We start from the raw sequence: 14487 nt of genomic DNA, 5'->3' as shown, positions 1-14487 counted from the left end.
TTTTTTTATTTCCTGGGAAACATCTTTAGAATCACCAGGTTATCCTCGGCAATTGTAATTGTTATTTCGAACTATGTGTTCTTTTCATTATCTGCACTTCATGTATATTGATTCAATGCCATATAAACTTATTTAGGTTAAGTTGGGGTAGGTTAGGTCTGGTAAAATTAGATTAGATTAAGCTAGGTTTAGTGCAGTTGTGCTATTTTCCACCGCAGCCCCTACCAAAGAAATAGTATGTTGATGTATTATAATTTACAAAATGATTATTCAATTTTTGATTAATATATTGTGTAGGTGTGCACTTCTATAATTCTTTTTAACAATTGCTATTGAAATAATCACTAATGTGCAATATCTATGGGATTCAAAGTACTCATAATAATAAGAGCTATCCACAGATATAGATAAGAATTACTGGCAAACAACTATATTTACCCAATTTTTGTCAGTTTGCCATGACTACTGTCTGAGGCATATAGGTGATGATGCTGAAAAGTACATGTATTCTTGTAGGAAGACAGAATCAGAACTCCAAGAGTGTAAAATATTCCGGCAGTTTGCTATGGTTATGTAATAGGTATAATGATAACATTAACACTGAAGAGAACTTGTAGCATTCCAGTCATTGGGTCCACAGCAACATCATTTTAACACCTTTACTCCCAACCAGCCAATTACGTCATCATACGTAAAAGTTTTCATTGCATACACTACACACTGGCAATTTGTCCATACTTCTAACTTATACCTGCAGTTCGATAATCAGTGTTTGATATACTGTTCGCCTAACGCCTCAATTACACGTTAGCGACCTGTATGAAAACTAGTTTTCAACCTGCAAAAGGACTGCCCATATATATGTATTTCAAATTAAGAATTCTATGGTCACACTGTATTCAGAGTATCTCCGCAAGGCCAAGAGAACATTTATAAGAATGAAATGAAACATGACCTCATACCATACAAATAAATAATTATTCCTGCGGAGAAATGAAGTGCTTCGAATGAATTATAAAGATTATAATTTTCGTAGTGAGCAAGTGATAATAACATGAATGATCAGTTTTCTTCCGCTACTTTTCCCGCTCTACCATCTCTACTACGTGAATCGAGACTACCCAATCCCACTGTCTTAGTAATAGCAATGAAAAACGCCCACTGTACCGAAGCTGTCCATCGAGTAGAATACAATACGGAAAAAATAATTTTGCAAAAACTGATTTGAAGAACTAGAGATTACCCTACCTAATGTAAGTATATATTTATGTAAATTATTATATACTCAAAGAAAAAGTGGACAATTCTGGGTTACTGAACTTCCAAATACTATGGATAAACTTTTACAAACACGCAATCAAGCAAATACTGTATATACATGTAATATACTCAATATTTATTACAACTTGATTCAAACATGTCATGATATGTAGGTGATTATATTAGTAAAGTTTCTTGTATAATACATATTTGTGATACTAGCATAGACAATTTTAGTTATCGACATTTACGTTATTTTCAGTTTCTGTTTCGGACAGAGCGAAAAGTTGTTTTGGTATTGTGGCGGAGTAGCATTGCCATTAGATGTAAACCTTACTGACACGGATGTTGTACCCTTTAATATCGTTATGGAAGATGATGATAGGGAGAAGAGGCTACAGGCTGGCAAAGAAAAGGTAATCATTATTATGTATAATTATAAAATTTCTAAATAAATTGTAGAAACTTGAGTATCAACTTCACTGCTAAAGTATTGTCCAAGTTTGCCAAATTCAAAGTGACATGACGTGTATGACAACACCGATGATTTTGGAACATTTTGATAAATTCAGAACTTGGGAAATGAATATTATATTAAATATAGACCATGGTGTGCGTCCCCAATGCAGTATGTAGTGAATTTATTTGCAATAAAGGTGAATACGTGGAAGAACTGAAGTGAAGTGTAGCCAAAGTGGCACATTTGAAGAACCTGTCTGGATAGTTTTCGAAGTGCTTACAGATAGGGTACCGGATTGATAAGAATTTAATTAAAAATCAAGTGCCCGATCTATAAGTTCATGAATATAGATCGGACACAACCCAAGAAATAAAGTAAATTTTATTTATTGGGCATTAAATAAGGAATCTAGGGGAATTCATGTTTGAAGTTTGGCAGTAAATTAATATTTACATTACTAAAGTAACAAGAAATGGTAAATTTTTAGAAGGGCACAATATAGCAATAGAAAATAATTTTGTAAATTAAAATGTCATCAATGTAATATATGTTTATCTTTACGGAAAGTAATAAAAAAGTTGCTAAAACTAATTTACTAACAAATAAAAAATAAAGTCACAGAGTGAATGATACACCAGGTTTGTTTTGCTAGATGCCGAGGTCACAGAAATGAAAGGATAAATTTGCCTATTCTAACCTAACCTACCTAATGTATGTAACCTCAGCTGTTTTTAGTAATATGGTACCTATAATTCTAAAAATTATCCGGGTCATTGTAGTCATGGATGTTAACCCCTTCACTCCGGGCCAAAATCTCGCGGGCAGCATTAGCTGCCAGACATGCGATGTTGCGTCATAGCACTCGCATTATAAAAAATAAAGTTACCATTGCATTGCTTATTCTCTTTCACCCGTGAATTTTGATAACCATAGAAAATATGATGAAGCCAGTTTACATAGTATGGGGGTCACGCAGGTACAATTACAATAAATATAATAAAGACGCCGACATCGGCATCCTCGCATACCCATTTGCTCCTCATGACGCCTTCGTAGGCGTCATCGTATCGAAGGGGCCAATGGCCTGGGCAAGTGCTTGATTGGACTGTGGGGAATAGAGTTGTTGCATATCTTGAAGCCCTATTGTCTTTGTAACAGCAGTTATTAATGTCACTTGGAGTTGAAGAACACCCATTGTCTGACATTGGACTGGACAGATGACAACAAGGAGTTTTGATGCTATGCTCGTAGCTTTATTTGGTAGTATATTTGCTTTTAGCAAGGTATTTTGTTATTGATTTCTGCCAAGAAAAATGTATATTACGTTGGTGTATTATGATTTATAAAATTAATAATTAAATTTGTAATGCTACATCACGTAGGTATGCACTTCTATTTTATTTTTTTATTTTTTTAAGAAGTGTACACCTATGCAATATAGCATTAGAAAATTAAATGTTAATTTTGTAAACTATTATATAAATATGATAAATATTTTGGTATTTTTTTTAGAGGAAGGACAGGAGACGACAGAAGATAGGGGTGAATGGAGAATGGTTCTGTATGGATGATGCTATGGTGCATAAGGGGGAGTGGGTGGGTGATGGGGTATGTATGAGAAATAAATTGATGCAGCCCGAAGGGATTTCTCCTTGTCTTCTCCTTTTTCGCATGAGGGGACGGAGAGGGGGGTCGCTGATTTGATGAAGCAGCCTTGCTGTGGATGTGCTGTGTCTTGTGACACTGCTTCTGACCCAGGGCAGTGGACAAGATACAGGGATGACCCATCATCCAGGTGGTGCCAAGATAAGAGGGTAGAGGGGCGTGGAGTATGTAGAGGATGGAATGGGTGGGATTGGTTTCTATGCCATTGTTTTTTGGCTACCTCCCTTGTAAGGGGGGAAAAAGCCTTTGGTATATGTATGTATGTATATTTTTTCAGAAGTGCACACCTATGTGGTATAGCATTAGAATATTGAATATTAATTTTGTAAATTATAATACATTAGTGTAATAGATATTTTTCTTGGAAGAAATCAATATCAGAAAACATTGCTAAAACATGTACAAAAATGAATGAAGTCACTTTGACTCCTTTAGATGCCATCTTTGTTTTGATAGATTCAGAGGTCAGAGATGACGACAATAACCATGATGACCTCAAGAATTATAGGTACTGCATTACTAAATGCAGGTTAGGTTAGAATAGATGAATTTATCACACTTTAATTTCTTCAGCTTCTACCTCTACCAAAATAAAGAATAATGCCTCAAGTAACCAAAATGGATACTTTTTTTGTTTATAGCTTTTAGTAACATTTTCTATTATTCATTTCTGCCTAGAATAACATATTAGATTGATGTATTATAATTTACAAAATTATTATTTAGTTTTCTATTGCTATATCACATAGGTGTGCACTTCTAAAAGTTTACTAATATTCTTCTTAGCAGCAATTGATAAAAAAAAAAAAAATTGCCAAAAGTTATGCATAAACGAATGAAGTCGCATTGACTCCTTTAGAAACCATCTTTTGTGTTGATAGATTAGGAGGTCAAAGATGACGACAGGCCTGATGACCTAGAATTACAGGTACTGCAATAATAAAGGCAGGTTAGATTGGGTATGTAGGTTAGACAAATTTGTTGTACTTGAATTTCTTCAATCTCCACATCTACTAAAACAAAGATGGCATCTCAAGCAGTCGAAGCTTGCCTTACGAAGAGAGGCTTAGGCACCTAAACTTACACTCTCTGGAAAGACGCAGAGTGCGGGGTGATCTAATAGAAGTGTTCAAGTGGATCAAAGGCTATAACAAGGGTGAAGCAAACGAGGTCATCATAATAAAACAACAGGGCAGGACTCGCAGTAATGGGTATAAACTGGACAAATTTAGATTTAGGAATGAAATAGGCAAGAATTGGTTCACTAATAGGGTGGTCGATGAATGGAATAAACTTAGTAACAATGTAGTAAGTGCTGAAATTATCATTTGTTTTAAAAAACGATTAGACAACTTTATGGATGGGGATGACAGGTGGTGATGGATATGGAGCTGCCTAGTGTAGGCCTTATGTTCTTATGTACTACATTTGTGTATATCTATTTGCAACTTTTTCTGTTATTGATTTCTGCCAAGAATAACAGATATTGCATTGAAGTATTATACATACATATACCAAGGCTCCTTCCTCCTTACAAGGGAGGTAGCCAAAAAGAAAAAGGCTGCATGTTATTGTGGCAAAGTAGCATGCAGTTGATACTTTAGGGTCTATATGGGGCACCCCTATGGACCAGAGCCACACATCATTTTGTCTGTGATAGAGGAAAACTCTGTTCATAGAGAAATTATGACACTTTTATAATATGACTGTCTCCCAACCCCTTGTTACTGTCCTGTACAATTTCTTTGAATATTCATTTCCTTTTTCGCCTACCTACCCTGTGGTGGAGGCAAAAGAATACTGCCACCAAGTATTTCCACTTGGATCGTAAGAGGCGAGAAAAAAGGGGCGGGGATTGGGACCAGGCATCCTTCTCCCTGTAGCCCCAAAGGGGACATTCCTAACAAAAGTAAAGACATATTATAACATGGAAAATCATTATTTAGTTTTCTATTGCTTTATCATGTAGTTGTGCACTTCTAAACATTTAACCAAATTTACCATGAGTGAAAAAATAAATAATTGCAATAGTTACAATGAAATATAATGCTGGAAATTTATTTGGACTTCACAATATCAGTACTTTGATTTTGGCTCAGTTTTTATAATTGAGGATGAATTTTGGAGCCAGTTGAGACAACTGCCATAACTGATGAAACACTTCTGAAATCATAACCTGTACCACACATTCCCATGTTGAAATTTCTTGTTGCCAAAACAGTATCACTATTTACCATTGATGAGGTTCCAGATGCCATTCCACTGGTTATGCTGTGCTTCATAGGGCCATCATAGATATAGTATTGACATTGATAATTATCTTTAATGCACATATCAGTAATGTCATATGCTTTCGTGGATAAGTGGGTCTTCAGTGCTTTCTTATAGGTTACCGAGGTATCACAGTTCTTGATATTTCCAAGTAGCTCATTATATAATTGTGGAGCAATCTTTTCAAATGCTCTAAGACCCATTTCCAAGCTAACTTGGGGCTCAAAGAGCCTATGTTGCTCCACAGTGTGTCTCAGTGCCATAGGGCTATCAAGATGCAAGTCCTGCAGTAAATACCTTATATATCTAGGTTTACCAAATTGCACTGCTTGATGAGTCAGGACACAAATTTTGTATACACACATGTTTTGATTGGCAGCCAATGCAAATCAGTGAGTACTGGTGGTGTTCTTTTACGAGGAGGCAGGCCTTTTGAGTCTAGCAGCTCTGTTCATAACTAGTTGTAGCTTCTTCAATAGATAATTAGGAAGTCCGTAATAAAGCAAATTACAATAGTCCAATTTGCTAATTACATGATTGTGAACAAACATTTTCATTGTATTTCTATCCAAATATTTCTTGAGAAATTAAATATCCCGTAGATGATATCCTGTTGTTCTAACCACTTGATTGATTTGACCCTTGAAAGATAAACTACAGTCTATGATCAAACCTAGTTCTGACTGCTTTTTCTAGTCATTAAGGTTCCATTAAATTGAAGAGTAGAGATGTTCAACTTTCTGAGATTATTACTCTTCAACAATTAGATATTCTGTTTTAACTTTGCTTGGAGTTCATCCATTTCCAGCGTCTTTTATTATCATACCAATCTTAACTTAAGTAATCACTACTTCATCCAGTGTCAAATAAAACTGTATATCATTGGCATATAGTTTAAAGTGAACTCCATGTTTACTAAGTATATGCTAGAGTTCCCTTTTGTACACCCAAAAGAGAATGGGGCCCAGTACACTCCCCCGAGGGACTCCTCTTTGTGAATGTCTAGTGTCAGAAAATGATGTTCCTGTTTGCACACAGTAAGTTTGTTTTCAAGACAACTTCTCAAATATTTAAGTGCATCACCTTCAATTCCACTGTTCTTACAGTCTGAAATAATGCATTCTGCACCACAGTATCAAATGCAGCAATCAGATGAAGTAAAACCAGAACACTACTTGCGTTCATCCATGTGTACAAAAAGATTGTTCACAACAGAACAAAGAGTAGTCTCTGTTGAATAAAGACATCTATAGGCTGACTGATTATCAGATTGTCAGATTAGACACTGGTCTAAAAGAACTTGAACACTGGGGATCTAGTTTACCCTTAACAATAGGTTTCACAATTGCCCTTTTTTGACTCTCAGGAAAAATATTCTCATCAATGCATGTATGAATCATATCAGTCTGTTAGAAGTAGTCCTCACTCACTGATCCTCACTCCCTCACCTTACCTCTTCTTGGTGTCTCACGACCTTATTGACCCACAAGCAGTCCCAGCTGCAATGCGACCCAGAGCTTCCTTGAGGCCTACAGGTGGGACAAAGCCTCCTTGAGGAAGCAGATGTGCAATGCCAGCATTGGCCAGCCACATGACACAGGAACATTGGACCTATTGTAAAATGCACACCCTCTGTCTTTGTGTGTCACCAGTGTCAAATATTTTGCCTTCGACTTCCCATGCAGCACTTGTGATCTCACGTCAATTAGGAGCACTGGTCATGACCTGCCCGTGTATATAAAGGATGGACCAACGCCCGAAGATTCAGATAGTCTTGGAGCAGCATATGTGAGCTGGGTCGCAACTCCTACTTTTTCACAAGCGGATTGCCCGTGGACATGACTTGAAACATGGTTGTCACCTCCCTCGCTGTCTCGTCCCCCCCTCACTGGCGCCCAACATTCATTGTTAAATAAACCAACCCTATCTCCAGATTTTGCCTTCAACCAGCCTAACTGGCACCCAGCGTGGGACAAACTACCAACCTAACAGTCAAAATCACTAAAATTCTCACTTCTCTTAATATCACTCATTGGTAATGGGTCATTAGTACAGTATGTGAATTTCACTCTGTGTGTTAGATTTTACTACATTCACATCTACTTAATGGAAATGTGATACCTTGAATTCAGGAATTGGATACTCCACTTCAGCAGGCTTCCGATTCTCGCTGACATTAAAATTCCTTAACATCTACAGTTTTCTTTTCAAAGATAGAAACATATTTGCCAATTCTGCATTAGCAAATCCATCAGGCAACCTCGTAACCTTTCTGTTTCTAGTCGGACTATCCAGCACAGTATACAGTTTGTTAATGTTTAATCCCGTCTCCAACACCTTATTTTTATACTACAGTATTCCCTTTTTCTTTTCATCGCTAGACTGTTTTCTATGTTCTTTGGTACTTGATATGCTCTCCTTGCCTCCTCATTTTTATATCTACGCCATAGTTTCTCTCTCTCTCTCTTCTCTCTCTCTCTCCTCTTCTCTCTCTCCTCTTCTCTCTCTCTCCTCTTCTCTCTCTCTCCTCTTCTCTCTCTCTCCTCTTCTCTCTCTCTCTCTCTCTCTCTCTCTCTCTCTCTCTCTCTCTCTCTCTCTCTCTCTCTCTCTCTCTCTCTCTCTCTCTCTCTCTCTCTCTCTCTCCTCTCTCTCTCTCTCTCTCTCTCTCTCTCTCTCTCTCTCTCTCTCTCTCTCTCTCTCTCTCTCTCTCTCTCTCTCTCTCTCTCTCTCTCTCTCTCTCTCTCTCTCTCTCTCTCTCTCTCTCTCTCTCTCTCTCTCTCTCCCTCCTCTCTCTCTCTCTCTCTCTCTCTCTCTCTCTCTCTCTCTCTCTCTCTCTCTCACTCTCTCTCTCTCTCTCTCTCTCTCTCTCTCTCTCTCTCTCTCTCTCTCTCTCTCTCTCTCTCTCTCTCTCTCTCTCTCTCTCTCTCTCTCTCTCTCTCTCTCTCTCTCTCTCTCTCTCTCTCTCTCTCTCTCTCTCTCTCAAAAGAATATTTCAGCATTAAACCAAGGTGCACAATCCTTTACCACTATTTCCTCCTCAGCTAAAGGGCACATGGTATTATTCTCTTGTAATCTTGTTATATAACATAACAGGTTATACATTGTCTAGATTCCATTAACCCATGGTCACATATTTTACTTTTTTCTTCAGATATTCTCCATGTGACAATTCACCAATAGTTTTGGTTGAAAATTCCTCTTCAGTTGAAACGTTATCTTTTTTTTTTTTTGCACTAGCTCTTTCAAATATGTAATTTCAAAAGTTGTGAATTTATGCACGGGATATACAGCATACTTCGTCAACACATATCTGAACAAGATCATAATTACAGTCACTAAAAACAAGATCTAATATGTGGCCTCCTTCAGAAGTCACCTCATTCACTTTGTTTAAAAGAGTACATCATCTCCATAAAACTTGCGACTGAAGAATTTTTAATATCAAACCATATATTTAAAGTTTCCACAGATAAACACATTAGCACTTACCATATCAACAGACTCAAGATATAAGCAAAACTCCTCAATAAACATATTAACTCTAGAATGCAGAGGCCAATATACAACAATATAAATACTTTTCATGCCAGCAATTTCACATCAAACCTCCATTAACTCAAAAGTTTCCCATTATATTAATTTTTTCTCCATAATTTACTTTAATGGTTTAGAAAGAAAAATTCCAATGCCGCCATCTCTTTTGTTCTTGCTAGCCACGTGTAAGAATGGACGAGTCACTGGTGTCATCTTGTGAATCTTTGCTCTATCATAATCATTCTCATGTTTCAGTCAATGCCAAGACATCAAGATCACTTCTCCATGTAGCCCTAAAGGGGACATTCCTAAAAAAAAAAGTAAAGGCATAATACAATGATACTAGTATAAAAATAGGAGGGTCCATATCTTCAAAATATTAACTTACAAACAATTGAAGATATGAACAGCCTGCTGGAACATATCTCGTTCATAACTTGGGTAGTCTCTGTATAGCTATGTGCATATATACTGTATATATATACATGTGTGTCACAACTAACCCCACAGTTGGAGAAAAGAGAGATGAATATGGAAGGCTATGTATTTTGACTGCTAACTGCAATCATCTTCAGTAGTACAAAATGGGAGGAGGATGCTATCTTTAAATAGCAACCTTTTACAAAAGAAAAGGAACTAGGGAAGGAGTAAATCCCACTACCTTCACTGATGACCTAAGGATGGTGTGAGGTCAGGTCAGGGGGAGGATATCTATTAACAATTAATTTTATAATGAACAGCCCTGAGATTATGAAAGGGGTCTATTGTTCATTACAAAACAAATTGTTAATAGGTATCCTCCCTCCTCCTGACCTGACCTCACATCATCCTCAGGTCACCAGAGAGTGAGGGTAGTGGTAATTACTCCTTCCCTTTTTCCAGTTCTTTTGTAAGGAGTTGCTATAACTGTTATGCATGAATGGTCGAGTGGTGGCATGCATAAAAGTACCCCGTGTGCTAGGGTATAAAAATATGTACGTAGGTTTCTACATCTAATCAAGTACTTCTGTATACATGGGCTTGGATACATAAAGGGAGCCCTATCTATATAAAACAGTGAATATTGTACCGCACTAATATCACAATGTAAATAGTTCACGTCCATAGGCCCGACAGGGTCCAATCTCCACAATGTCTCTGCTCCAACTGCCTGATGGCGGGAACTATGCCATGATGTCATGGCGTCAGCGTGGCAAAGATAATAGATGATATGTACAACAGCATCCTAGCCTGAATTGTCCTAGCTAGGTCATCTATCATACATAGTCCCTATGCTCCGTTACACATGGGATTAAGTGTCTCCTATCATGACATGTGTTTACAATGTATGTGTGTCGTATGCCTATGGGTGTCTATCATGATCGCGCCATATGTGCGGGAATATCAAATACCCAGACCTGGACACATGTGCCACAATAACCACTTCGGTGAAATGATGCCTACGTAGGCATCATGAGGTGCAAGTGGATGCACAAGGATGCCAATGTTGGCGTCTTGATTATATATATTTTTTGTAGTTGTATACGAGTTACCCCCTGGATTCTGTGAACTGGTTTGATCACATTTTCTGTGTTTATTATTACTCAGAGTAAAATAGAGAGTAATACAGCAGTGACTTAATATTTTATAATGCAAGTAGTGTGATGCAAATTACATATGGCAGCTGATGCTGCATGTGAGGATTTGAGATGTACTGGAGTGGTTAAAGATAGCATCCTTCTCCCACTTTGTACTACTGAAGAGGATTGCAGTTAGCTGTTGGAATATATAGACTCATGTATTCAACTTTTTTCCGACTGTGGTGTTAGTTGTGATTTACAATTATGTTTCTTCATTTCTTACCAGTGATATGTGTATGTGTTTGTGGGTACATGTACACACACATACTGGCTCAACAGTTAAGTGGTACCACTCTTGACTGCTAATTCAGTGATCAGAGTCCTGCCCAAGGCTGAAGATTTCAGCATCACTGTATTGTGAGCCAGCACTCCAACTCTAGTGGGCAAGGATGTGGTTGTCTGTGTAAGGTCACAGTATTACCCAGAGATCAGGCCATATATGAATTCTGAGCTCTCATCCAAGAGATAGCTTCTGATCACAAGTTCATCATATAATTGAAGACTAGTAAATGACACACATTTCCTAGGTGGACGTAACATTTTGGAGAGCACATGGAGGCTTGAGGATTAGCACTTACTGTGACATGAAAAGTGCTGCACCTAAAATAAAGAAATTTGTATTGAAATTAGGAACTATAGGCTGCCAAGAAAAACCTGCATGACCATGGGAGTGTACAAAGAACTGGAGTAGGCAGTGTTCAAGTAGTACGCACAAAAACAATTTGGGGATAGATATTCAGAAGGCCACCTAACATTTTGCCACATACCTCAACATTGAAATTTTTCAAGCCAGTGATGGGTGCTTTTCAAGTTTTGCTAATGTCATAGCCTTGTAAATTATAAGGAAGTCCCGAGTGCTGATGAAGCTGCCACCAAACCTTTCAGGAAATGATTGGTCCATATCCTGAAAGACAGCAAAGTTCTCTTGTCACAGGTACGTACATCTTGTGTACCTACAGTATAGCATATGCTTTAGTTAATTGATTGATTGAGTGACTGAAAAAATATACGACTTGTGTGCATGTCTCCCTAGTCTTTTCATCTCTTGATGCAGTGGTGAGGCTTAGGAATTGGTAATCTGCACCCAATGCTGGTGATAGGGTTATTTATCATACATTTGACCATAGGTTTTGGCTGTTGGTTCTCTGTTCTTGCATTTTGCGTTTTATTCACATCATGAGACTTTTTTTTTCACTCAGATATGTACCAAGATAAAAACAGGAAAAGGATTATGATAAGTGCTGGTTTAACAGAAGGTGCAGTGAGACAAAAAAAAAAAAGATAAAGCTTGGAAAAGATGAAAAAAGGAAAAATAATAGAAAGTGGCAAATATCAATGAAAGGATAAAAATATGCAGGGAAGAAAAAATAAATTATGAAAAAGATTAATAAAAAATGTAAGGATCAATCAAAACTATAGTTATGTGAATAGTAAATTGAAAAACAAACATGAAATAAAGAAACTATGCCAGGGGAACATTAAATGCACAGAAGATATAGACATGGCTGAGGTCATGAGTAAATATTTCAAATCTATTTACACTAGAGAAAGCATGGCACTGGGATAAAGGGCAAGAAGTGAAATCCCTTTCCTATGGGGGAAATAATAGCAACACGAGCTAAAATAATGGACCAACTAAGAAGCCTTGATGTCAGGAAATTGCATGGCCCAGATAGAATTGCAAACTGGATACTAAACGAGTGTAAAGAAGAATTGGTAGGCAAATTATACAAGTTTGCTTAAAGAAGGAAAAATACCAGAACACTGGAAAAAGGCCAACATTGTACCTATACATAAAGGAGGCAACAAGGAAGACCCAACAAATTATAGACCAGTTTCCCTTATAAGTGCCATAGCCAAAATTTGTCAAAAAGTTGTCAAAAATAGATGGTCAAAACATCTGGAAGAGAACAACATACTAAACCCAAGACAGGGAAGATCATGTGCCACAAATCTGATCTGTTTTTACTCAAGACTATTAGCAGTAATACAAGAAAGGGAAGGATGGGCTGGTTGTGCTTTCCTAGATCTACAAAAAGCTTTTGATAAAGTGCCACATAGAAAACTATTAGGAAAACTGAAAACCATAGGAGGGGTACAAGGTAAACTACTAGAATGGATGGGGGATTTCTTGCATGGAAGAAAATGAGAGTAATGCTCAAAGATAGTTTCTACTTAGAAAAGTTGATTAGTGGAGTTCCACAGGGATCAGTACTGGTTCCAATAATGTTCGCTACTTATGTGAATGACATGGACAAGGATGTTGACAGTTACATGAGCTTCTTTGCTGGTGATGCAAATTTGTTGAAAAAAGTGAGCACTGAAAAAAAGTCACTGTAGAGAGATCAGAACAAAATTTGGGAATTGAATCTGAAGTGGGAAGTGGACTTCACCATTAAGAAATGTAGTATAATACATACATATACCAAAGGTTTTTTTCCCCTTATAAAGGAGGTAGCCAAAAAATAAAGGCATAAAACCACTCCCACCCATTCCATCCCTATTATACTCCTCCCCTCCACCCCTCAGGATAACATGAAATCTGTGAATAGGAAGTAAAGAAAGTGGGATTTGAAAAAGACCTGGGGGTAATCATCATAAAAGAATGTCCCCAGATAAACAGATAAAGAAAATTGTTGGAGAAACCTATAACTTGCTGAGATCAATAAAAGTGTCATTTACTTACTTGGATGAAGAAAATGCTAGTCACACTGATAAGACTAAGACTTGAGTATGCAGCAGCACTATGGTCACTTGGTACCAAAAAAGAATATAAGGAAAATTTTAAAAATCCAAAGAGCAACTATGAAGATGGCCCCCACACTTTCAGGACTGTCATACAAAGAGAGACTGTCAAAACTATAGCTACTGACCTTGGAACAAAGAAGAGAAAGGGGAGACTTGTTGACCATCTATAGAATCATGAAAGGTATGGAAGTCCTTGATAGAGAAGACTTACTAAATTGGTATATGAGAAATACAAGAGAACATGGAAAGAAACTCGAAAAGGACAGTTATAGAAGAGACCTGAAAAAGAACAGTTTTCCATCACAAAGTGGTGGATGTATGGAACAAACTGGACAAATTGATAGTGTGTACCAAAACCATACATGAATTTAAGAAAAATTGAGATACAGAGATGGGACACCACAAGCATAGCTCCCCTTCCTGTAAGATACAACTAGGTAAATATAACATAATAAGTTGCTCACTCAAAGAAGGAAAAATATCAAAGGACTGGAAACATGCCAATATTGTACCAATGTATAAAGGAAGAAACAAAGAAGAACCAACAAATTTTAGGCCAGTCTCCCTTACAAGCACTGTAGCCAAAATTTGTGAAAAATTGATTAAGAATAGATGGATAAAACACCTGGAAGAAAACAATATAATAAACCCAAGACAATTTGGATTTGGACCGGGAAGATTATGTGCCACAAACTTAATCTTTTTCTACTCAAGACTAATGATATAATACAAGAAAGGGATGGATGGGCTGATTGTGCTTTCCTAGACAAAGTACCACACAAAAATTATTAAATAAAAACTGGAAAACATAGAAGGGATACAAAATAAGTTACTAAACTGGGTGGAGGATTTCTTGCATGGCAGAAAAATGAGAGTAGTGCTAAGAGAAAAGAGTTCAGCTTGGGAGGTGATTAGTGGAGTTCCACAGGG

At 37.2% G+C, this 14487-nt stretch overlaps 2 protein-coding genes across 19 annotated transcripts in view; one reads left to right on the top strand and one right to left on the bottom strand.

The window, feature by feature from the left end:
* Positions 1 to 1155, bottom strand: part of beta4GalT7 (beta-1,4-galactosyltransferase 7) — a 74916-nt gene extending 73761 nt beyond the window's left edge. For 2 of the 12 annotated variants that reach the window (XM_076205290.1, XM_076205286.1), the window contains exons 1-2: positions 963 to 1117; positions 439 to 838 (exon numbers count right to left, since the gene is read on the bottom strand). The gene's annotated coding sequence lies outside the window, so the exon portion shown is untranslated. Of the gene's footprint in view, positions 1 to 438; positions 839 to 962 lie in introns of all 12 variants that reach the window. The other 10 variants (XM_076205295.1, XM_076205307.1, XM_076205279.1 and 7 more) reach the window with 8 other exon arrangements.
* The window catches only part of LOC143037054 (uncharacterized), a 262443-nt gene continuing 249072 nt past the window's right edge, over positions 1117 to 14487 (top strand). For all 7 annotated transcript variants that reach the window (XM_076205173.1, XM_076205210.1, XM_076205194.1 and 4 more), the window contains exons 1-2: positions 1117 to 1253; positions 1523 to 1676. In XM_076205173.1, coding sequence (XP_076061288.1) covers positions 1629 to 1676 — 48 coding nt within the window. In that variant the 5' untranslated portion in view covers positions 1117 to 1253; positions 1523 to 1628. The remainder of the gene's footprint in view (positions 1254 to 1522; positions 1677 to 14487) is intronic.

Source organism: Oratosquilla oratoria, chromosome 2, assembly GCF_046742065.1.
Source record: "Oratosquilla oratoria isolate Oo_2021 chromosome 2, ASM4674206v1, whole genome shotgun sequence".
Classification (NCBI taxonomy): domain Eukaryota; kingdom Metazoa; phylum Arthropoda; class Malacostraca; order Stomatopoda; family Squillidae; genus Oratosquilla; species Oratosquilla oratoria.
This window is presented reverse-complemented; position numbering and strand designations above follow the sequence as displayed.